General features: G+C 36.8%; 1 protein-coding gene and 1 pseudogene across 2 annotated transcripts in view; one reads left to right on the top strand and one right to left on the bottom strand.

Annotated features, from left to right (window-relative positions):
• The window catches only part of SHPRH (SNF2 histone linker PHD RING helicase), a 67,154-nt gene that overhangs the window by 15,890 nt on the left and 26,663 nt on the right, over positions 1 to 24,601 (bottom strand). For both annotated transcript variants that reach the window (XM_054722213.1, XM_028140688.2), the window contains 10 exons: positions 19,314 to 19,402; positions 16,861 to 16,953; positions 13,787 to 13,894; positions 12,684 to 12,826; positions 10,584 to 10,757; positions 9,942 to 10,004; positions 7,632 to 7,854; positions 5,627 to 5,770; positions 3,270 to 3,371; positions 912 to 983 (listed from right to left, as the gene is read on the bottom strand). In XM_054722213.1, the coding sequence (XP_054578188.1) occupies positions 912 to 983; positions 3,270 to 3,371; positions 5,627 to 5,770; positions 7,632 to 7,854; positions 9,942 to 10,004; positions 10,584 to 10,757; positions 12,684 to 12,826; positions 13,787 to 13,894; positions 16,861 to 16,953; positions 19,314 to 19,402 (1,211 nt within the window). The remainder of the gene's footprint in view (positions 1 to 911; positions 984 to 3,269; positions 3,372 to 5,626; positions 5,771 to 7,631; positions 7,855 to 9,941; positions 10,005 to 10,583; positions 10,758 to 12,683; positions 12,827 to 13,786; positions 13,895 to 16,860; positions 16,954 to 19,313; positions 19,403 to 24,601) is intronic.
• LOC114230445 (mitochondrial import inner membrane translocase subunit Tim9-like) lies at positions 4,350 to 4,603 on the top strand (annotated as a pseudogene).

Here is a 24,601-nt window from a genome sequence, read left to right as displayed (position 1 = left end):
ATTTATTATATAGGAAATAAGATGGACTAGTATCTCAGATATGTTTTAAAAGTGGTTCTGGGACATTAAAAATTACGAAATAAGCAAATAAAAATATATTTTTGAAAACCCCCTTATCATATTTTAAGAAAAACACATTAACTTTTCTGGAGCATATTATGGGGATTTCTCCCCCTTTTGGCAGGGGTGGGGGGTGTAGAAGAGCATTAGATTTAATCGAGGTGTCAGTTCTAAAAGTTCTGACATCTTGTGTTAATTATTTAACCTTTCCACCTGATAAAAACCACCAACAACAATAAAAACAGAATGGTGCTAGGAGTGACAGGCTCCTAAGCCCTAAGCTATGATGTGCCTGAACTTGAATGGAAAGATGGTGTGTGGCTGGGCCTTTCCTAGGTACTTTGCAGGATGGACTAAAAAGCCTCTTGGGAAAGAAGCCACACTAAAGGAAGAGAAAATGTGATATCTAAGCTCGGTTTAAAAACACTGACTGGGAAGGGGAAGGAGTTATTTGGGTTTTCCTGGGTGATGCAGTTCATGACACTCTCTAGGTGCACCTCTGCTCTCATGGACTGGGCCAGGGTCCCCAGGAGCGGAGGCTGCAGGAAAATGAAGTGGCATTTTTGCAGACAGAGCAGCACTGTTCTGTGCCCTGTGCACCTTTAGTGCCACGGGGGATGAAGGGCACTTCCTTTACTTGAGGGGACTTGTGCAGACTGTGAGAGCTCAGGATGGACAAGGAGAACAGACTTATCTGCAATGGAGGAGAAGCCAGAGTCATCTGGCACCAGAACATTAGTAGTGACAGGAAGTTGACTGAAATGGCATCAACAGAAAAACAGACAAATAGCAATGCCTTTGAAAACTGTGAAGTGTTTTATAAATGCATGTGATGTTTATTATAATTTCACCTGTTTTCCCAGCTGCCGAGCACAGATTGGACAAGGTTCTGGATTAATACCTCCTGACGTTTTGTCTTGAGACTATCCAAAAGAGAAGAATTCAAAAATATATTGGTTATATTTGAAAACCTGATACAAATACAACTCATTTATGGAAGTAAATTCTGGCAATTGCAATTTTAATAACCTGATGATTAAGATGACCTGATAATTTATATTTTATTACTACTACTATCATTCCTGGGATTTACAAATAACATTTACTAAAGAAGTGGACAAAAAATGAAAACAATTATTATAGTTTGTTAAAGTTATCATATTACTGTAGTTGTGATTATAGAAGGCAAAATGAGAAGGACAATATGATATAATTAGCTAAATTCACAGATTATATTTTCAGGCTAGGTTTTGTTACAAAGAAATGATATATTCTGCATGTACGCTTAGCATGGCTCACAGACATAGGAAGAGGCAGTATTTATTTCCATAACTTCTTATTAATATTTCTTCTCAGTATCCTTTTTCTAATTCATTAAGGCAAAGCAAATAACTAGATATCAGAAATATTATTGATCTGAGACCCAATTATACCTGGGAATTACGCTGAAGTAATTCCTTAAAACTATTTCAAAAATTAAAAGAGCTTCAAAAAAGTCATCAAATGGGTACGTTTTCAAACTGAAGAAAACATAAAGGATTACTAAAGTTTTTAAGTCTGTGGTTTCACTAACCAAGTAGTTTTTTTACAAGTCATTGCTCTTGATTATCCTTGACTCTCTTAGCAACTCTCAAATATACAATACAGTATTAAATATAGTCACCATGCTGTACATTATACCCCCAAGACTTATTTATTTTATAACTCAAAGTTTGTATCCTTTGACTCCTTTCACCCATTCATCTCACCCATCTCTTGCAATTCGGGACCCTTCGGGGGATGTCCAATTGCTGGTTTAGGCCTGATCCCGCAGTCGGACATCCCTCTCACAATCCGGGACTGCTGGCTCCTAACCGCTCATCTGCCTGCCTGCCTGATCACCCCAACCACTCTGCCTGCCTGCCTGATCGCCCCTAACCACTCGTCTGCCTGCCTGATGCCCCTAACCACTCGCCTGCCTGCCAGATCACCCCTAACAGCTGGCCTGCCTGCCTGATCACCCCTAACTGCCTCTGCCTCAGCCTCGGCCACTGCGGCTTCATCCGGAAGGATGTCTGGAATGACGTCCAGAAGGTCATTGGGCTGTCCAGTCTAATTAGCATATTATGCTTTTAATATTATAGATTAGATTCCACATAAAATAGAGATCATATGGTATTTGTCTTTGTCTTATTTCACTTAGCATAATGCCTATAAGGTCCACCTATGCTGTTGCAAATGGCAAGAATTCATTCTTTTTTATAGCTGAATAACATTCCACCTTCTTTATCTATTCATCTCTCAGTAGACACTTAGGTTGTTTTCACATGTTGGCTACTGTAAACGATGCCTCGTCATTACCTGCTTCTCCTATAAAGAAGTAGAATTCCTCAACAAGTAGTAGACTCTTTATAAAAGTAGTAGATTCTTTAAATGCTTTAGAGTCCACTTAACCAGTACCTGACAATGAAAACAGCTGTTTGACAACATAACATGTTAATCTTCAAATTTCTGTAGCATCTTAAATGCAGGCCATACTGCTCTAAGTCATTTATTTACATTTAATCTGTCAAGTTCGGCTGAATCACTAACATCTTATTAATCACTACTTGATCTAGTGCCTATGATATGTCCACATCAAATTACTCAAAATCCCTTGAGGCCAGGGACCAAGTCTGTCTATCTCAAACTTCTAGTACAATGTATGTACATAGTAGATGCTCAATAAATACTTGTTGAGTGCCAGAAAAGTTAATTATTTAAAAAAATTGTTAAGTTTATTATCTTTTATTTCAAATAAACATAATCACAAAATTGGGATTATATTCTATTTATAATTTTAGTTATTTTTTCCCTCTCACCTTTCTAACATGAGCATTTCTCATCTCATTTATTCACAAAAAACACCATTATAATCATGTCATGACAATAACCCATAATTTATATAAATGTAATTTTTGTTGGACATAACTACTGTCCCATACTCCATAGTGCATACCTTTATATTATCTATGTAACATATTTTCTATAGATCATCATCTTCATTTGTGATGTATGTAGCTATTATAAACATAGCTAGTATTCAGACTCATATATCTAACAACAAATAAAACATTGATTTAAAAAAAACCCTGTACCATTATTATGGGACTAATAGTTTAAATGGAGTCACTAAAGTGGTTTATTGATAATATAGCATGGAAAAAAGTAGCATATTTTAAAAACAATACCTTCTCCAAGTTAGTTAGGTAAAGAAGCTGCCCAAGTTTTTTCTGAAGCTGTGATGCAGCAACAGCTTTATCATTTAGTAGTTTTATCCGATTTTGCTCCACCTGAAAAACAAAACAAAATAACTTTATTTTCTCTCAGAAAGGTGGTAAAGTTATATTAAAAATGCATAATCCTCCCTCAATAATATAAATATGTCCTCTTTTAAGAAAACTCATTTACATGTGAAAACTCAAATGTACAAAATGGACACTAGATAATATATTTCAAAAAGAAATGTATATATTTTTTTGCTTAAAACTCAATGTCAAAGTTTGTGTTTTTTTTTAAATATTTTATTGATTTTTACAGAGAGGAAGGGAGAGGGATAGAGAGCCAGAAACATCGATGAGAGAGAAACATCGATCAGCTGCCTCCTGCACACGCGCTACTGGGGATGTGCCCACAACCAAGGTACATGCCCTTGACCGGAATCGAACCTGGGACCCTTCAGTCCGTAGGCCGACATTCTATCCACTGAGCCAAACCGGTTAGGGCAATGTCAAAGTTTTTAATAGGAAACTTTCCTATACACTTGAAGACAGATATAAAAAAAAAAATTAACCCAAATGATATCTGTGTATCATTTTTCAGTAGTACATCCATGGATAAAGAAAAATGAAATAATATGTTACTCTGGCCAGAGTGATTTTAAGAAATCTGGAGAAAAATCTCAATGCCTCCATCCTATCTATGGCCTCCTCAGTAGAATATAATAGACAAAACAGGAATATAAAAATAAGATGAATTTGTTAAAAGAACAACAGCACAAAAAACACCTGCTGAGAGTTCTACTTAAAAAGTTAAGTGAGCTCTTTTGCATCCAGCAACTGCAGCACCCACCTGACCCCAACCGTCCGCCCCCGTACTTGACTGGTAGCTCAGTCCCCCGAGCCTCATACTGTTGTCGAAGTGAGGCTCTGGCTTACATAAGAAATCAGGCCTCACTAGAGACATTCAAGCAAATGTTGGACAACTACTTTTCCAGAGCAGAAAGGAAACACATACATCAGAAAAAGTGATTAATAAAGGTACCAAAAAATATGCCTGCACAAATGCCAGAATCTGATTAGATAAAACAGTTTAAAGAATTTCTTGGAACCCACAATAAACTTACAGAAACCTAATTTTTGGATTTGTATGAAAGACTTCACAACAAAAGAAGTAAAACTTGAAGAGACTACCTGTTCAGAACATTGCTTACAGAAATATTTAAAAATGATGTAAAGAATATCCATGTGATTTCAGGAATATCATATCCAGCAGCCTGCAAGCCCAAGCAGGACTCCTTGGCTAGCCATGACAGAGAAGTCCTGATGGATGGTCTTCTCCTAAAAGGTTGCCAATAGCTTTGCACTGGAAATGAAGATTCATCTGATAGAATCTCCTGAAAGCAGTAGCTACCATGCTAACCATCTGTCATGACTGTTTGGCAAATGGAAACCACTGAAAAAACAAATTTGCTATTTACCAGGAATAATCAAAATAGAAGGTCTTATTATCCAATGAGAACAGTAGGATGCAACATTTTTTGAGGCCTTATGATTCAATAGCTTGGCCACTTGATTAGATAATCAATTGTTTCTTCAATTGTGACTATTAATTTTAAAGCAAAATATGTGTTCAATCATGAATGAGATAGAAATTTTTTTATTTGTAAAAGAAAAATAAATGGATATATCACTGAAAAAAAAGTTAAGATAGTGTATAATGAATATTACCAATTTTTCTGAGTTACAGTCTCTAAGCTTTATAGAAAGAAAAAGATTTAAAAGATTTAGCACACACAAGGAATACAAGTAAATTATAAAGAAAATAATATTTTTAATATAGAAAAGGTTGGTGAAGTAATTTTTTAATCATGAGATACAAAAAGAGATTTCTTAGCAGATAAGTTGTCAATATGTGTTCATCATTAGCAAAGGAAAATACTGCAAAAGACGTTATTGGTTGTTCTTAGGGAAGACTTTTCTAGTTCTGAAAAAGCTGATGTAATAAATAGGACACATGTGTGAAAACTGACCAAGAGTATCTTTAGGCTGTGTCACATAGAAGGTGTTCAAAAAATAGGTGAATCTGCAATCTGGAGAGAAACAAATGAACCAAAATGGTGAACTTTAAGCCAGTATTAGATATGAAATTGCTCATCTTTGACCATTTCTGACCTACATAATGAAATAACTTCATATGGATCAAACTAAGAGAAAAAATTAAACACATACTTATTGTAGAGATCATTGCCCTGACTTTCTCTCCTCTATGAATCCTGGGTTTTTGTGCTATTTGCTGTGCTCTTTTCTGTGGTTTACTTGCAAATTACCTCATGTGGTTCAATGATGTGAAGAACAGGTGGATTGGGCTTTGGCTCCCTAGGATGACGAATTCTTAGACGTTCTGTAGCCATTGCCAGTTCATCAACAGCAGATACACGATTCCTCAGAGCCATCCAGTACTCATGAAGCAACTGGAGAAACAGAAAAGACAAAGACGTTGATAAAGCACATAATTAAAATTGGTTAAAACCACCAAGATGTGCCTTGGTCAAGTCTTCAATGAGGTCTTATGACAGTGAAATTTTCATTAAGTGTCTAAGGTACAAGCAATTCTTTTTAGGAAGAGAAAGTATGACTGGAAATCTCCATAGGACACTGCAGAGTATTGCTTCTCTAGATTCTTAGGAGAATAGCCAAAGATTCCTTGGTAGAACCAAAGATCTGTATAGCTTAATAGTAGGCTGGTGGAATCTTTACTTTATTTTTTAAAGAAATATTTTACTATAAAATATTTCACATTTAAAATATGTATATATGAAAACGAGAATACGAAAATACACAAGTGAATTCTATTATCCAACTACGAAAGAGAACAATACCAAATTCTGAGAAAGCCTTTGTGTTCCTTCTTAACCATCTCACTCTTTCCTCACATATTTTTCTTTCAAATCCCACCCCACTCCCATGGGGTAACCATTATTCTGGGTTGGACTTATTATTCTATACTTTTCATTGACATATACTAATTTCCACATCCTTAACCTTTTGCACTCGGATGTCGAGTGTGACTCGACATGGTTAGCATTAGAATAAAGGAATCGAGAAAAAAGCAAGCGAGTGCAAAGGGTTAATAACATGGATATTTATGTTTCTGATATTTATAGAAGTGACATCAACCATTATCAAACTTTTGATATGCTTTCTTCACTAACATTACACTTTGAGGTAGATCCTGATTGATGTGTGTAGCAGTAGCTCATTCATTTACATTGCTGTAAGAGGGTTTAGTCTGCAATGCTATAGAGAAAAAAGGTACAAAATTTTGAGAGAATTATAGGATAAGCATTCCTCTGACATAGAGCAAGTGGCCAAACAGAACCCAAAGGAAGAATGTAGAGCTAAGTGGACTTGTATGAAAGACTTAACAAGTAACTATCTTGTATGAAAGACATAACACAGTACTATCTTTTTCCATGGCTTGCTGTAATTAACTATGTTAATGTGCTTGTACATTAAAATACTAATGTGAAAGAAAAAAAATGATTATGAGCCAATGATTTCTATACTCTAAAAATAACTTTCCCAATTTATTAAATATATGAACTGATATAATGGACAGATAGCATGCCTTCTTTTTCTGGACACTTTTATCCTGCTTTAAAAGGCAAGAACTTTAGATTAAAAAAAGATGTTAAATGGAATTATAAATAAAACACTTCTTTCATGGCCTTACCCACCTCACCTACAAAGTAGGATAATGGATTAACAAATCCAAATACAATGACAAATTTAAAATTAATGAATTCTAGAATCTCATCTCAAGGTCAGAGTTACAACATGAGGAAATTACTAAAGTATTAATATGAAGGGTCACTTTGTGCATTATAAATAGCAATGGTTTCCAGTCTCATCTATTGAGAAATATTTACTATGTTCTCCAATCTTCATTCAAGGTTGTTGATGGTTGGTTTTACTCACAGAGCAAAACAAAATAAAAAATGAAAAAAATCCCTACTCTAATTTCACAGCATAGCTGTATAAGATCAAGCTAAGAACAGAAGAATAATCATTTTCACAGCTAAATAAAATGTTTCATATATTTTTATTTTAATAACGATATTCTTTTAGTAACTTAATAAATAGAAGTTCCTTAATTATTCAGTATTATTATTTTTATTTTTCATAATTACAATCATTACATTTTAGGGAAAAATATAACACCTAAGTCTCTAAGCAGATTTTTAAAAACTAAAGAGAAAAAGAGAAAAGTAGTAATTAAAATTAATGTAATGGAGAACTTTTAATATTGGAAGAAGTTTTAAAATACCGGACCTTATATTCCTTTTTCCACGCTTCAAAGAGATCCATTGAAGTACTTCCTTCATCAATGAATTCAACAAATCTATGTGATTTTGCAAATGATAGTAGAGCTTTCATAGATCGCTCTGTCTCACTTATTGCCCATAGACCTCGGTTGGTGGTAGGTGCTCGATCATCCACCAGTCCTTCTTCATCTTCTATCATCTCCTCAAATATTGCAGTCTGGCCTTTGACTCTGAAGTCATATGAGAACAAAATAGTTGTTTAGTGGGTAAAAAGCACTGTAAATTCACATTGGCAGAGCCAGTATGGGAAACAAGGTCAGTAATGAAAATTTCAACAATTTTTAATGTCACGTCTACAAGATCATGCTTGCAAGTAATTGGGGGAAAAAAAATCACAGTAACTCAAAATGCTTGAGGCATCATAAATTTGATGTTATTTGAGAATCATCTGGCATAATAAATGACTATGAATTCCAGGCTGAAATCTTACTCTGAGAATTAAAACAATATAAAAAACAAACTACTATCATCAACCATACAACCCCCCCCCCCAAAAAAAAAAACATAAGATATTCTAAAAGTACACTGTCAATCACTCTCTTTTGAGGCAATCAGAACTTAGACTTTTGTCAATTTCCATTTTTGTAAGAGAAATAATTTTGCTAATACTATGGCTATAGCACTTACTATGTAACTTAATTCTTTACACAGGATGAAGATTTCAAATCTGTGTTCGAGAAAGTATATTAATAATGAGAGCTAACATTATATAGGACACTAACCATGCATCAAACACTCTGCTAAGCAATTATGTGCATTTTCCTATCCTATCTAATAAAAGAGTAATATGCAAATCAACCATCACTCTGCTACACCCACAAGCCATGCCCACCAGCCAATCAGGAGCGAGTATGAAAATTAACCCAACCAAGATGGCTACAGCCATGGAGCGAGCAGGAGGCTTGGGTTTCTCCAGCAATGGAGGAAGCCAAGCTTTCCGCATACCCTGATGGGCCCAGACCTCCACTCAAGGCTACAAAGTTTCAATTATAGAAGATAAATAAATCCCAACAAAAATGGCGGCAGCCACGGAGCTGGAGAGAGCAGGAGGCTTGAGTTGCCCCCGGCGATGGAGGAAGCCTAGCTTCCCCAGCCCTAGCCTGCGTTGGCCTCTGCTTAAGGCTACAAAGTTTCAATTATAGAAGATAAATAAATCCCAGATCCCAGGGCCTCCACTTGGGTCACCGGGGTGTGTGGCCAGCCTGCAAACCACCACAGGCCCCTCGCCCAGGCCACTCCATGCCCCAAGGGAACCCTCACCCTGATCCGGGACATCCTTCAGGGCAAACCAGCTGGCCCCCACCCGTGCACCAGGCCTCTATCCTATCTAAGAAAATAATAATATGCAAATTGACCATCACTCCAACACACAAGATGTGGTCAAAGATCCTGCCCCGATGTGGACACAAGATGGCCAGCAGAGGAGGGCAGTTGGGAGGGACCAGGCCTGCAAGGGAGGGCAGTTGCGGGCGATTAAGCCTGCAGGGGAGGGCAGTTAGGGGTGACCAAGCTGGCAGAGAAGGGAAGTTGGGGGTGACCGGGCCTGCAGGGGAGAGCAGTTGGGAGGAACCAGGCCTGCAAGGGAGGGCAGTTGACAGGGATCAGGCCTGCAGGAGAGGGCAGTTAGGGGTGACCAGGCCTGCAAGGGAGGGCAGTTAGGGGCAATCAGGCTGTCAGGGGAGTGGTTAGGGGGTGATCAGGCTGGCAGGCAGAAGCGGTTAGGGGCAATCAGGAAGGCAGGCAGGCGAGCAGTTGGGAGCCAGCAGTCCTGGATTGTGAGAAGGATGTCCCATATTGGAGAGGGTGCAGGCTGGGCTGAGGGACACACCACCCCCACCCCCACCCCCCGTGCATGAATTTCGTGCACCGGGTCTCCAGTTAATATTAAAAAAAACCCACACAACTCAGTGAAGTAGTGCTATTATTATATGCATTTCATAAATGAGGATACTTAGACTTAGAGAAGTAATCTGCCCACAACAGTGGGCAGGGATTTGAGTTGAAATCTGTTGGACTCCAGAGTCTGTTACTCCCCTAAACTATCTCTCAATTAGACATTACTATATGACATGAGCATTTGGGGGTAAACTTCTGCATAGGTGAAACAGAGTATGCTAAATAATCAAATTCCAAAGTTTATTGAATTGCTTTAATAGGAGAAAAAATATATAAGAAAGATTACTATAAAGAAAATATAGTCTTCTAATTTAAAACATCAAGTCTCATTTTCCTGATGGGAAATAATCAGAGAACTTACGTGTGAGAAAATAGCTTTGATTCATACTCTGTGAACAATTCATCAGCCTTACAAAAGACACAGCTGGAAAAGAAGAAACTGTCAGTAAAATATTCACAAACACAACCAGCAATCAGGTAATTCTATGAAAGGCTAAGTATTTTGTACTTCACTTTTTCTTTTCAACAAATATGCCGTTTTAGGGGGAAAAAAAGATTTTTAGTATGTGATCCTTTAGAGTTCTTTTTTTTTTTTTTTCAATTTAGATTAATGATATGCATATCTCTACTTCTGTCTGAATTCAAATGAAAAAAACTTCTATTATATAAACCATTATTTCTTCTCTTAGAAGAAATCTAGCCCACCCTAGCTGGTTTGGATCAGTGGATCAGTGGATAGAGCACTGGCCCGAGGACCAAAGGATCCCATTTGATTCAGGTCAAGGCACATATAGGCTCAATCCCCGGCCCTGGTCAGGGTATGTGCAGGAGGCCACCAATCAACGTGTCTCTCGCACTTTGATGTTTCTCTCTCTCTCCCCCCTCCCTTCTACTCTCTCTAAAAATCAATTAATTTTGAGGTAAGGATTAAAGCAAGCAAACAAACAAAAGAAGAAGAAATTTGGCCTAAAGGAATGATCCAATGCTTTCTCCTTGTACCTACCAGTTGAGAGGAAGTCTAATTGGTCGGAGGTGGCAGATTGTTGCAGACTCAATAACATTTCGAGATGGAGGTCCCTCCAAGTTTTTAACAGCCTCTCTGACTAGCTTCTGGAATTTATTTAGTTCTTCCATTTGTGTTGTTAGTAAGAACTGAAGACCTCTGCAATCACGGAACCTAATTTTCCATCACCAGCACCAAACACAATACAAAGAAATAAATAGGTCAATTTCTTCAAATTCAGAAAATGGTTGCAAAACAGAGAAATTGCAACATTTTACCTAGTCACACTTTAGAGAGTTTACCTTAGGAGCGTATTCTATTGGTATCTATTAGGCACAGAATAATAACATTGGATTATCTACTTCAAAAAGTCTGATAGTTCCTGATCTCAGGAACTAAAAAACAGTACTCAAAATCTTCTATGTCTGTCTTAGATGACTTTGAAAGATCATGATTGCCATTCTTTCTTTTTATTGCTGAATGAGTACATACATTCTAGCTCTACGTGGAGAGGTGACAGCAGGATAAAAGATAAACACAGAACATTGGGGAGAAAGAAAATTAGCCAAAAGATATATTACTTGTTATAAGACTTTATATATGCATGTGTGTGTGTATTTTCAGAATTTATGATATATTAGGCCAGGCGTCCTCAAACTACGGCCCGCGGGCCACATGCGGGTGTTTTTGCCATTTTATTTTTTTACTTCAAAATAAGATATGTGCAGTGTGCATAGGAATTTGTTCATAGTTTTTTTTTAAACTATAGTCTGGCCATCCAACGGTCTGAGGGACAGTGAACTGGCCCCCTGTTTAAAAAGTTTGAGGACCCCTGTATTAGGCATTTTGCCAAGCATGACTCCTATGTAATCTCGATAGGTACTATGCTCACGTTATTGAGAAAGCTTAACAAATTTATTTAACTTAAGTTTCAAAGTTATTATGTAGCAGTTAGAAGTTAAATCCAAACAATACTCTTTAACTATTCTGATAAACTATGGATGAAACAAACTAAGAAAAGTATGGATGTGTGTATATGGATTTATGAAAGGAAAAAGAAAGCCTAAAATAATAAGAAATTAGAAAATGGGAAATACAAACACAATTTGTTTGCTTTTTAAATTAAGAGTATGTTCTTCTCCTTCCTAAAATGCCATATGCCCTTCCCTTCAAATTATTCATAATAGCTCACTCTTATTCCTGAAGCTTTTCCAACATTTCAAAATACTAATCGATTACTTTCTGTCAATGGAGTTTATTAAAAATACCACTCATTCTAGTACTTTGTTATGTTCAGTTTTTATACAGTCATATTTCTCAAATTATTTATGAGTATTATCTTCTCATTAAACTAAACTTCAGAAGGTAGGAATTACATCATATCCTTAAAAAAACCCTATATTCTTATGATGAACTTTTCACTGAAAACCAACATTAATCTAAGGCTAATTTTCTGCTGGGATGTGATCTGAGAAGCAATAAGATTCTCTCTCTGTTCTACACACATAGAATAAACAGTCCTGCCACAACACCTAAATTTCCCACATCAGACAGATATTCATTTGAGTCAGACCACTAAGGGTACTTTTGATAAAGAGTAAATTTGTTCTTAAGGAACAATTATTCACCATTTCTGTATCTAAAGCAATAATCCAATTTACCTATAAAGACCCAGAAAAATAGTGTTGATGAGAAGAAAGATGGGGAAGAAAGAACAGGTAACTCTATAATATAAAACCTGCCACTGTGGCACTAGGATGCTTAGAATGTAGGGAATGAATTACATAGGGAAGTATGAATGTCTTACTAAAGACAAAATTCTCTAAAACAAAGTCTATTTCAAAACTTTGTCCAACAAAGATAAAAATAAAATACTTTAAGCAGATTTAAAAAAAAGTAGTAAAAAGAGTATTTTTAAGTGACTATTACATAGAAAAAAGGGTTTCTCTTTTAGACTTACACCTAATATTTTGGTTTGAAGTGTACTCAACAATATAAAATCCAGCTGTTCCTATATTTAACTGGATCTCTTAATAACAAATGATATGAATTTTTGAGCGGCTACTCATACAGTTATTCTATTTTTTAATATTTTCTTACTTCTCTGACATAGAAAGCTTGCTAGTTTGTTGCTTGTAGTTGCTGGTTATTTCATTTCGCACTCGTTGGACAAGCTCCTCATCAATAGAGAATTCCACTGCTCTATGGATCACATTCAGCCACCAAGGAGAATTAGAATAAATCTGTAAAAAAAGACAACAGCTGATCAATTAATATTGCTGTAGTACTCACTATATTTCTATCCCTTGGAAAGGTGCTATGAAAAATTCAAAGGTAGCAATAAATGCTACTCTAAAGGGAATTATAATAGTGGTGAGTCAAGTATATATTTTTTATACACAATGGGTGAGTACAACTTTTCCATAATATAATTAAAGAGAACACCTGTTTCCTGATTACTCTAGATGAATGAGAACTTCTTGTGCAGACTTGTATAATAAAGTTGTGCTAAAAAACACTTTACAAAAATGAAAATTCAGTACTTCCTCCATATATTTGAAAAGGTAACAGGTTTCTTTCTTAATATAAAGACATTATGCTAATACTCAACCAATTGAACTAGATTCTACTCAATAGTCTATGACAACTAACAAAATTATATGCCTGAATATTAAATAATTAATGAAATTAGGAAGAATAAAATGTGGAATAACTGGTAAATATTAAAAAAAAGTGTATTTTGCGTAGCCTCCTCTTTAGACATAGCTACCGATTTCATAAGAGGGAAATTTTAGAAATGACAAATGGCTTGCATTAATAAGGAAAATACCTGTGGTTCTAAAGTTCTGACATCTTAAAAGAAAAAATTTTGGCAACATACACATCTAAGAGTAAAAGAAGATTATGAAAGTCTTTATCTTCTTTAAAAAATAACTTGTTAAATATACCCAAGGTAAAAGAAATCCACTATAGCTTAAAAGAAATAAAAAAGAATAACTTTAAAATAGGTGATTCATCTATGCATCTATTCATTCAATTAATAAACATTGCTAACATCAAATAAACTTTTATTGTGCACAGGCACCATATTAGGGACTTAGAATTCCAACATGACTATATAAGTTCAAGTGTCCCCCCACACCAAAACAAAAGCCAAAATGCTATGTCAAGACACACCTAAGAAAGTCATTCTGGAGACATACCTTTCTTTGGAGCTCACGTATGGTCTGCTGCACAGGCAGCAAAGCTTGCTGTGCTTCAGCAACCTCAGTGTTACACTTGCTCATATAATGCTCCCTCAGCTGTCTGGCCTGTGTTAAAACAGCAAACAGTATAAACTTTCACTCCAGGTCTAGAAAATAACTGAATATGGTGTTTCAAGAACAACGTGGTTATCTTATATTAGAGGCCTGGTGCATGAATTCGAGCATGGGTGGGGTCCCTCGGACTGGCCGACGACTGGGGTCAAATGAGGGGTCTGGCCTGCCAGGGGGAGGGACCGCAGGAGGTTGGATGGCCGGGGGGGAGGGACCACGGAGGTTGGCCAACTGCCCCTCCCTCCATCGGGGCTGATGAGTGGGGGTTGGCTGGCTGCGGGGAGGGACCACAGGAGGTTGGCCCCAGCAGCAAGCTAACCAATGGCCAATTCTGCGAGGAATCGGGCTCCCTTCTCCCTCCTGTCTGGGTCTGGGGTGCAAGTGAACCAGATTTGGGGCTGTCAGGGCCCCTGCAGCAAGATCTGGGTCAGTGCAAGTCATAGCTACCAGCTGGTTGTCTGGTTGTCCTGGTCATTCGGTCATAATGGTCCCTTAGGCTTTTATATATATAGATATTTAAAGGTACTTAACTCAATTTAAGCATAAAACTCTACAAGTACACTATCCTATCTAATAAAAGGGTAATATGAAATTGACCATCACTCCAACACACAAGATGGCTGCCCCCATGTGGTCAAAGATCCTGCCCCCATGTGGACACAAGATGGCCACCATAAGATCGCCAGCAGGGGAGGGCAGTTGGGAAGGACCAGGCCTGCAGGGGAGGGCAGTTAGGGGCAAACAGGCTGGCACGGGAGCAGTTAGGCATCAATCAGGCTGACAGGGGAATAGTTTGGGGGTGATCAGGCTGGCAGGCAGAAGCAGTTAGGGGCAATCAGGAAGATAGGCAGGTGAGCAGTTGGGAGCCAGCAGTCCTGGATTGTGAGAGGAATGTCTGACTGCCCGTTTAGGCCCAATCCTAAACGGGTAGTCGGACATCCCTCGAAGGGTCCCAGATTGGAGAGGGTGCAGGCTGGGCTGAGGGACACATGCCCCCGTGCACAAATTTTGTGCACTGGGCCTCTAGTAGAGAACATAAAAGCTATGACAGAAATTCCTGAAATATATATTCAAGAGAACACCTTTACCTGTTAAGTCACAAAATTCAAGAAATCCCAAGAGTTTGCTCCCAAAATTTTACCAACTTTTTAATTAAAAAAAAGGGGAGAAAAAAAGTAATATTTAAAATTATGAGGCAAAACAAGGATACCTTTCAGAATCTCTTATCTGATTGATTTTAATTTCTTGGAATTCCTTCAGTTGAGAAATAATACTTGAGAATATGCACTAACACGGGTATTATAGATTGACTTGTGCTCCCCCAAAGTACATATGGTGAAGCCCTAACCCCCAATGTGACCACATTTGGAGATGGGGCCTTTAAAGGCGGTGATTAAATGTGTAAATGTGGTTAAATAAGACCATAAGGAGGAAGCCCTAGCCCAATATGACCGGTCTCTTTAAAAGAAAAGAGAAAACAGGGAAGCAAACAAAGGAAAGGCCAGGTAGGGACACAGCGAGAGGCCATCCATGTACCAGCCAAGGGGAGTCTTCCGGAGAAACCAATGCTGCTGACAGATCTTAGGCTACCAGACTCCAGAACTGTGAGAAATAAATTTCTGTTGTTTAACCCTCACAGTCTGTGGTATTTTGTTATGGCAGTCCTCGCAGATAAATGCAACAAGGGTCTAAAAACTCTTTCCCTTTCAACTTAAAGAGAATCACATAATTTGCAAGCAATAGAAATACTGAAAAAATTGATTCTTATAAACCAGATAAAACTAGACCACTTTTGACTTAAAAAAAAAAAAGAAGTCAATTTTGTGAGGTTTGACTGAATAGATACACCTCTCTGGACAAGGCATTGCTGCTCTAGGCTCCCATTACTTCATTTAGAAAAGGAGGAGGTTAAAGTAGATGACTTATTTCTTAGATCGTGTCCAGTTTTGAAATACTCTGCTTTCACATGCTATGCGAGTTAGGCAAAAGTGATAATACATGGAAATTAACCCTCCTTCTCATGGTGCATTTTTCCATTTCCTCTCACAAACTTCCAATTAATTTCTATTAAAATTCATTGGCTATAATTAGTTGGTCATTAAAGCTAATAGACTGGACTATCTCCCAGAGTTGCCTGTAGCTAAAGGCAGTTAAACAGAGTAACTGGTTATATATGCAAAGATTAGATGCCTGCAATGGGAATGAAATTTCACTGGAAAATTTCTAACATGTAGACTGCCATCTAACATTAAGAAAGGGTTGTACATACTTATACAATTTCATTTTGTATCTCATTGATTCAAATACAGGCTCTGCTGATAGGTTCAATTCATTTCAAACACATCTACTACTCTTTAGATTTAAGCTTTGCCATCTTTCTTTGACCTTTTAGAAGGCAAAAATCCATGGGCAAATTAGCATAATAAACTTATTAACAATTCATAGTGAATTAACTTATATCACTCTTTCCAGAGAGTCAATACTTACTGCAGAGGGAACTTCTATAAGAAATACCACTGAAATGTGGAACTGACCTTTGAAGAGTAACCTCAACTGATTTAGGTCTTTTCAACATGTCATAAATAATAAATGGAAGGGTAGCGAAAGTATACAACTTACTATTATTACTAACTACGTTTTTTGCAGATCTGTCATGAGATCAACAAGGTCTTTTTAAATTTGTTGCTTATTTACATTTTGTGCTTTGACTATCAACAACCATGTCTACGACAAGTGGTTGCCCTATAGCTGCAAGCAGATCAGCAGAGAACTAAAATACTATGGAGTATTGTCTTTCTCTGCCATCCAAAATCATCATAGCAAAGTTAGAAATGTAAAAGCAGCAGGAAAACACAATTACCTTTATTTAAATGCTGTATGCCCTAAGAAATATGAATTAGGTGGAGCATAAAGTCTGAAAAAAATATTCTTTAACAGAAAGAATGAAAAATGATAATTACCTCTTCCTCAAGTCTGCTATCTCGCAAGGTAGGAGGTATCCCTGGGTGCTTGTCTGCCAACAATTCCATCAAATTATGAGTTGCATGAAGTCTCTACAAACACACAAAAGGCAGTAATTATGACAGCCAATGCAGAAAACTCTAGGGGGAGAACCTACTGTTCATATGACATGCAGAGCACTAACACCACATAAACATATCACTGATTTGAGTACCGACTTTGTCAGAGAAAACTGAAGTCAGTTTTATGGCAAAGGTCTTAATTTACAATGTCAAAAATTTTCTTCAATTAAAAATCTAGTCTTATGAAATATGTCTATGTATTTAGCAGAAATATAATATAGGTGTATTTTTTCCTATTATATATGCATTTGCCTATAAGGGGAACAATGAGTATGCCAAATAAATTAAAGACAGACTGCATAGACTTGATTCTTTTTCTGGGAAATGAGTCTGGATGAGCCTAGTAATTACATTATGATACAAATAGGGATAATGAAATACATAAGAAAACAGGCCTATGACCTGGACCTGTTGAACTTAAGGGCTGAATAGGAGGAGAGCTGGAGGTGAAGATGGTATAGGAAAACTCTACTGTATTTAATATAAGCCAGACTTCTCACTGTGACATTGAGTCTGCAACTGGCTAGAGACCCCAGGAGTCAAGGGCTATGAGAAAAAATAAAGTGAAAGTAATTTCTATTTCTTAATTTGGAAAGACAGGTAAGGGTTAAAGGATCAGGAGAGTGTTTTTTTTTTTTTGGTAAGGCTTGATTTGGTGCCAGCGATTTGAGACTACAAATGTTACTCTGTTTGACTGCAGATTCTCATAATTCTAAGCCATGGTACAGATATTTGTAGAACTGACCTTTGAAGAGTAACCTCAACTGATTTAGGTCTTTTCAACATGGCTTCAGAGATAATACAGTCAGAAACACTATCAGATTTAATAACAACAAATGTGTCAACACCAGAGAAACAAAGCGGTGGAAACTTGGCTCCCCTGGTCTATGTGTGCTTGTGGAAGAGGACTTCCGGTGCGTTCTGCACGAGGTGGTGGAATGGGTTGGGAGAAATACTTGCCTCTCTCCATCCCTTACACCTTTTATCCCAAGGGAACAGAGTGCTCAACAGAGCAGAATATTCAGTGGGCCATGCTTCACCACTAGGTGGGTTGTTATGCCCAAAAGGAAGAACCAGGCTGGTTGCTTACTCTTTAACTTAGGCATCTGGACTTATCTGTCTTGTCCACTCTTGTACTTTTGTTTCCTTTATTCAGGAGAATGATACCTTTGCATTTCCTCCTTCTCCCAAGAGGCAAACACATTTGCTCAAGGTCCAGGGCCTGCCTTAGGCACTCCTTATCCATGCAGAATATAAGCAGACTTGTATTTAATTTTCCCTCTTCTTCTCTTGCCCCCAAACACACCTCCTACTACTGGCTCAAGCACATGTGAAAATGTAGGTCCCAGAGTATCGATTGTGAATGATAAAGGATCTCAGCAGGGACTCAAGCCTAAACTTACCAAGGTTAATAAAAGTGGTTCTTATTCACCATTTTGCTAGAGAGCCTTGCCTATATAAATCCACTGGACAGAACCAAGAATGGGAAGAGATTTATACTTAAATGTTATAATTAAAATATCTAAATCTCCCTAAAAGACCTCCAAAATTTAAATTAGATCATTGGATAGATTTTATTATTACTTAGTTCCATTTCTGAGTTTAACTCATTTTCTTTACTTTTTGATGAAAACCACATAAAGAAATACGTTGATGTTCACATGCAAAAGTGATAAAACTGACCTCATTCTTTGAGGTACAAATAATTCAAGCTGTTTTTCTAATGTAGGTTAGATTTAGCTAGTAAGTCTTGTGCCAATATCATCCTGAATATATGGAACGGTAGTGATTCTCAAACTTGCATGTACAGTCAGCCTTTCATATCTGCAGGTTTCAAATTTGCACATGCAACCAAACATGGATAAAAAATATTCAGAAAAAACAATCCCAGAAAATTCTAAAATGCTAAAATGCTAAAACTTGAATTTGCCACACACCACACGGAGTACTACACTGAACCCACACAAATGAAGTGATGTGGAGGCACATCACACTGTAGCCTACATGTAAATACAGGTGATATGCAAAACTATGCCATTACATAAAAGGGACTCGAGCATCTGCAGGTTTTGGTATAATTGGTGTGTGTGTGTGTGTGTGTGCGTGTGTGTGTGTGTGTGTATCCTGGAACTAATTCCCTGAGGACACTGAGGGAGAACTGTATACGCAAATCATCTTGGGTATTTACTGAAATAACTGAATCCCAAACTTAATCCCCAAAGATTATGACAAAGTCCACTTGTTACCCTTCATCATCTTAAATATTTAGAAAAAGTATTTTGTAAAAACCAGATAAATATTGATTTGAAAAACTATTTAGTTTTACTTACTTGGAGTGAATCAGTTTTGAGTTTTCCTTTGTGTTCCTCAGATGAACGCAACACCTCTCTGTACAGTTCTGCTGCCAATTCATACTCACCTGAAGCATTAAAACGTATGAAAGCGTAAGAAAGTCATATTTAGCTCCCAATATGATATCTATATTTAAAAATGTATGTAAAAACATAACTTAGCCATTAAAACTCACTATTTTTTTTAAAAAGGAATTTGAGTGGGTGTTAGCCATGATTGCCCCAGTAAAAAAGCTGATGATGGGTCTTTGCAACATGGCTTCATAAGTAATACAGTCATTTTTTGTGCATTAATTTCACAGAATAGAAAACCAGTCAAATGTACTTATAATGTTTTAAAACTATACTGAAAAACAAACTGGATTAACTACTAATTTAGACAAATGATTTTCCTCTCACTGAAGTTAGAGAGTACCATTTAGTAGTCATTATGATGTTTGAAATTAGGACAACTTTGGGGTGATTATAGGTATTTAGAAACAAATATTCAAAATGCGATGACCAATCAACACATATTTCTCAGAAAAATAATATACTCTTCTTGATAAGTATTGTTCTTCTTGGTGGCCAAAATAATTTGCAATTAAAAACTACATTTCAAAAACTTAAGAGATTCTTCTTTCCATTTCTGTCTACACAAATCACCATCACTCTGAGATCTATACTGTTTTATATTGTTCATTAGCAGCTCATTCAAATAAAATAATTTTAAAAGTATTAAAAGTACAGGTTGGCAAACTATGGCCCATGGGTCATACCTGACCTGTATTTTTATAGGAACCAAGAGCTAAGAATGGTTTTACATTTTCAAATAGTTATATCTCATCTGTTTTTATCTCTCTATCCCTCCCTGCTCCCCTCTCTCTAAAAATCAATTAAAAACATATTTTAAAAAAACTATGTGAACTTAAATTTCAGGGTCCATGCATAAAGTTTTATTGAATCTCAGTCATGCTCATTTGTTCACAACTGCTTTTGCACTATAAACACGAGAGTTGAGCAATTGCAACAGATCTATGGCTTACAAAGCCTAAACTATTCATTTTCTGGTTCTTTCAGAAAAAGTTTGATGATACTTTTGAAAGGAGAGATGAAACCTTTTTAATGGCATTAATAATGAAACCTATCTCATTTGCTGCCTAGGAAAAAACTTAAAACTGGTAATTTATAAATATAATTAAAATAAAAATCTAAAAGTGGCAAAATCATGAAATACAAAAAATGGCATAGAGATGTTATAGTTTTAGGTTACTGTGGGGAAAAAAAGCTTTTCCTTCATGATCATCACATACACTTGCTTTTTTAAACTTCAATTAAGTTTTATTAACATCATAAATTTAGGATTTTGTTCAGAGCCTGAGTTTACTCTTTCTCTCTCTCTTTTCTTCTCTCTCTCAAATTTGTACATTTTGTTGTTGTTTCTTTTTATTTTTTGTTAATGCTAATTATATATAACTATAAATATATATTTTTATTGTGGACTACACATAACATAAAATTTACCATTTCAACCACTTTTAAGTGTGCAGTTCAGTGGCATTAACTAGTCACACTGTTGTGCAAAACATTATACCATTGCTTTATATGGAGTTCTACCAGTTACGTGAATTTTCTAAAGATACATTTTCATACTACTTTACAGTCAGCCAATTTTTATTCACTTTGGTAACAAAGATTATTTTCACAATAATGAAATCACGTTGTAATGTAGGAGCAATACTCATTACAGTAACACAAGGAGACCTTTTTTTTAGTTTTGAAGACTCTTGTGAAGCTTTGCAAAAGATATATAGATTCTATTAGCATTTACACTATCATTTGTAGAGAATTATTCACTAGTCAATTCTTTCATAATTACTATAGCTTTTAAAGGAAGTGTAATGACTAACTTATAATGTAAGCAGTTGAATTTGAACTATTCACTATATCTATTTTTTATTTGTTTTTTAAAATCCACACTAGAGGATATTTTTTTCCCCATTGATTTTTCAGAGAGTGAAAGGGAGGGAGGAGGAGGAGGAGAGAGAGAGAAACATTGATGTGAGAGACACAGTGATTGCTTGCCTCCCACATGCACCCTGCCCAGGGCTGGGGATCGAACTTGCAACCTACATATTTACCCATGACTGAGAATCAAACCTGAGACCCTTTTGGTCCACTCTAACGCTTGAGCATAACCAGCCAGGGCTAAAATATCTATTTTTTATGCTTATTAAAAAAAGATGCTTTCTCGGGAAGACACAAAAATATGCATATTCAATAAGTTATACAATTTTAAGTCAAGTTTGGAAATACCCACTCCTTGCCACTTGATGGCAGTAACATTTCCAAGTAAATAAAGTTTACTGCAGTTGATATTGGCAACCTAATTTTCTCCAAAAAATATGTGTAGAAAACACATGGTACAAAATTAGAATACCATGTTTTTAATACCGTAATCAGCGAGGACTTAGAATATGCATTGCATATCATAATCCCTGTGGAGTTTGAAATAAATTTTATGTCTCCATTGTCTGGTCTCTATATTGGAAGACTTTAAATTAAGTTGAATATATAATATTACTTTAAATAATGTGTATTGTTTAACATAGTACTGTGAAGTTAAGCAATGGAAGTAAAAGCAGTAAATCCATCCCAGTAAGTTTATAATTACAATTAAGACTGGACATATCCTTTACTAATGGACTTTTTGATAGGAATTTCTCTTAACAATCAGCAATACTTTCAATCCATGGAAGACTAGGAACTACAGTGGGAATGCAGAGGAAACTATCTGAAGAGAGCAGTGATGTACTCCTTCTTATGCCATAGCATGGTATTTGCCACACAGGAATCAACTATATTCTGATCCTGCCAGAGTGTTAGTTTTTGGAAATAACCAGATGAAAATACCTTTTCCCAATGTCCAAACCTCACAGTAAGGAAAGGAAGACAATAAATCTGAAAAGGAGACTAAAAAATAGGATAAGTAAAGAAATTCACTATCTCAAGTTCTGTAATAACAATCCTATCTAATAAAAGAGTAATATGCAAAATTGACCATCACTCCAACACACAAGATGGCTCCCCCCATGTGGACAGAAGATGGTTGCCACAATATGACCAGTAGGGGATGGCAGTTGGGAGGGACCAGGCCAGCAGAGGAGGGAAGTTGGGCGTGACCAGGCCTGCAGGGGAGAGCAGTTAGGGGTGACCAGGCCTGTAAGGGAAGGCAGCTAGGGTGACCAGGCCTGCAGGGGAGAGCAGTTAGGGGGGACCAGGCCTGCAGGGGAGAGCAGTTAGGAGTGACCAGGCCTGCAGGGGAGGGCAGCTAGGGTGACCAGGCCAGCAGGGGAGGGCAGTTAGGTGCAATCAGGCTGGCAGGGGAGCATTTAGGCATCAATCAGGCTGGCAGGGGAGTGGTTAGGTGGTGATCAGGCTTGCAGGCAGAAGCGGTTAGGGGCAATCAAGAAGGCAGGCAGGCGAGCAGTTGGGAGCCAGCAGTCCTGGATTGTGAGAGGGATGTCCGACTGCCATTTAGGCCTGATCCTACCGGGATCGGGACTAAAGGGGCAGTCGGACATCCTTTGAGGGGTCCCAGATTGGAGAGGGTGCAGGCTGAGCTGAGGGACACACCCCTCGCCTCCCGCTTTGCACGAATTTCGTGCACCGGGCCTCTAGTGTAGAATAAAATAAAAAATGCAGTTTTAGAATTTAGAGAAATCTGAATGTTATTTTTATTACTGTGACAACCTACAAGTAATATACTACTCCATTTTAGAAATTTTGATGGTGAGTTTCAACCTACTATAGATAGCATAATACTGAGGTTTATAAACATCTATTTGATAAAGAAATAGAAGTAATATAATAAAAACATTAAATATTCGATTTGAAATTCAAAGATATAGGGCAAATTCTCTGGTACAATCTTGAGAGAAAAACTAAGCCTTCTGAATTCCAGTTTTTTCATATAAAATAGGGATGAAGAATCTTGGCTAATTATGAAGAAAAAACAAAATATATACATGAAAGTGTTATGTATAATATAAAATGGTTGTAGAAATATGACCATTCCTCAGATATGATGCTGAATTTAATGACCCAAATATTTTATTTAACTTATTTTTACTGATTTTAGAGGAAGAAGGGAGAGAGATATAGAAACAGAGATAGAGATAAATATTGATGTGAGAGAGAAACATTGATCGCTGTCTCCTGCATACACTCTGACCAGAGACTGAACTTGCAAGTTGGTCATGCAACCTGACAGGGAATAGAACCCACTACCTTTTGGTGTATGGGATGATGCTCCAACCAACTGAGCCATACTGGCCAGGATGACCAAAATATTTAAATAGCATATTATCATGTATTTTAAAGACTAAGCACACATATTTTTCATCTGTGATAGTCATAATTATTCCATTCCATTAATTTGGGATTGTAAGAAACTGGCGTTAAATATGAAAAATAATTTTCCAACTTTTCCTGATAATCAGAAGTTTAATTAGAAAAAAATTTCTATTAAAAAGTTTCCTTACTTAGATATTCACTTTGGATTATAAAGCACAGACCATTTTAGATTTTAGACTGAAGCCTGGAGTGCTACATAATCACAGGCACACTTAGCAACTGAGATGGCAATGATGATGAGGGTGATTATTAAGAATTACTAGAGCAAATCCAAACTTGCTAGCTAAATTGCATATTTCCTGAGGAATGTCCAAAGGGAAGATTTGCTCACAAAGGCACATGTGTTATACTTAGTTTATCAAGTGTATGTAATAATATGCCCTTTTCTCCTATTACTAGTTATTAATAGAATTTGCACTGTGAGCAGGTTGAAAAGTGGTAAAAAATTTAAGGTCACTTCATATTACCATAATCAGTAACATCATTCCTTACCTATGTTTGTATAAAGTTTTCAATGTGCTTTCACACTGCACATTAAGAACAATACTTCAAGGCACATGATATTAGCTATACTGTGTTGGCAAGGAAACAGAGATTATAAGAGACACTTTCTGTTCTGGTTCTGTTATGCTGGAGAAAATTTATCATTATTCTCTTTTACCTTATAAAACTTTAAAGAAATCAGTTGCCCAGAAAAACTTCAGCCTCTCTAAATGGAGTGGCCTGTCATTATGGAGTGGCCACTCCATTTAGAGAGGCTCAAGTTTTTCTGGGCAACTGATTTCTTTAGTTTTATAAGGTAAAAGAGAATAATGATAAATTTTCTCCATGACTGTGTACCCAAGTAGACTAATGGATTGGTAATCTTTGTG

Source organism: Eptesicus fuscus, chromosome 10 (genome assembly GCF_027574615.1).
Source record: "Eptesicus fuscus isolate TK198812 chromosome 10, DD_ASM_mEF_20220401, whole genome shotgun sequence".
NCBI lineage: Eukaryota > Metazoa > Chordata > Mammalia > Chiroptera > Vespertilionidae > Eptesicus > Eptesicus fuscus.
This window is presented reverse-complemented; position numbering and strand designations above follow the sequence as displayed.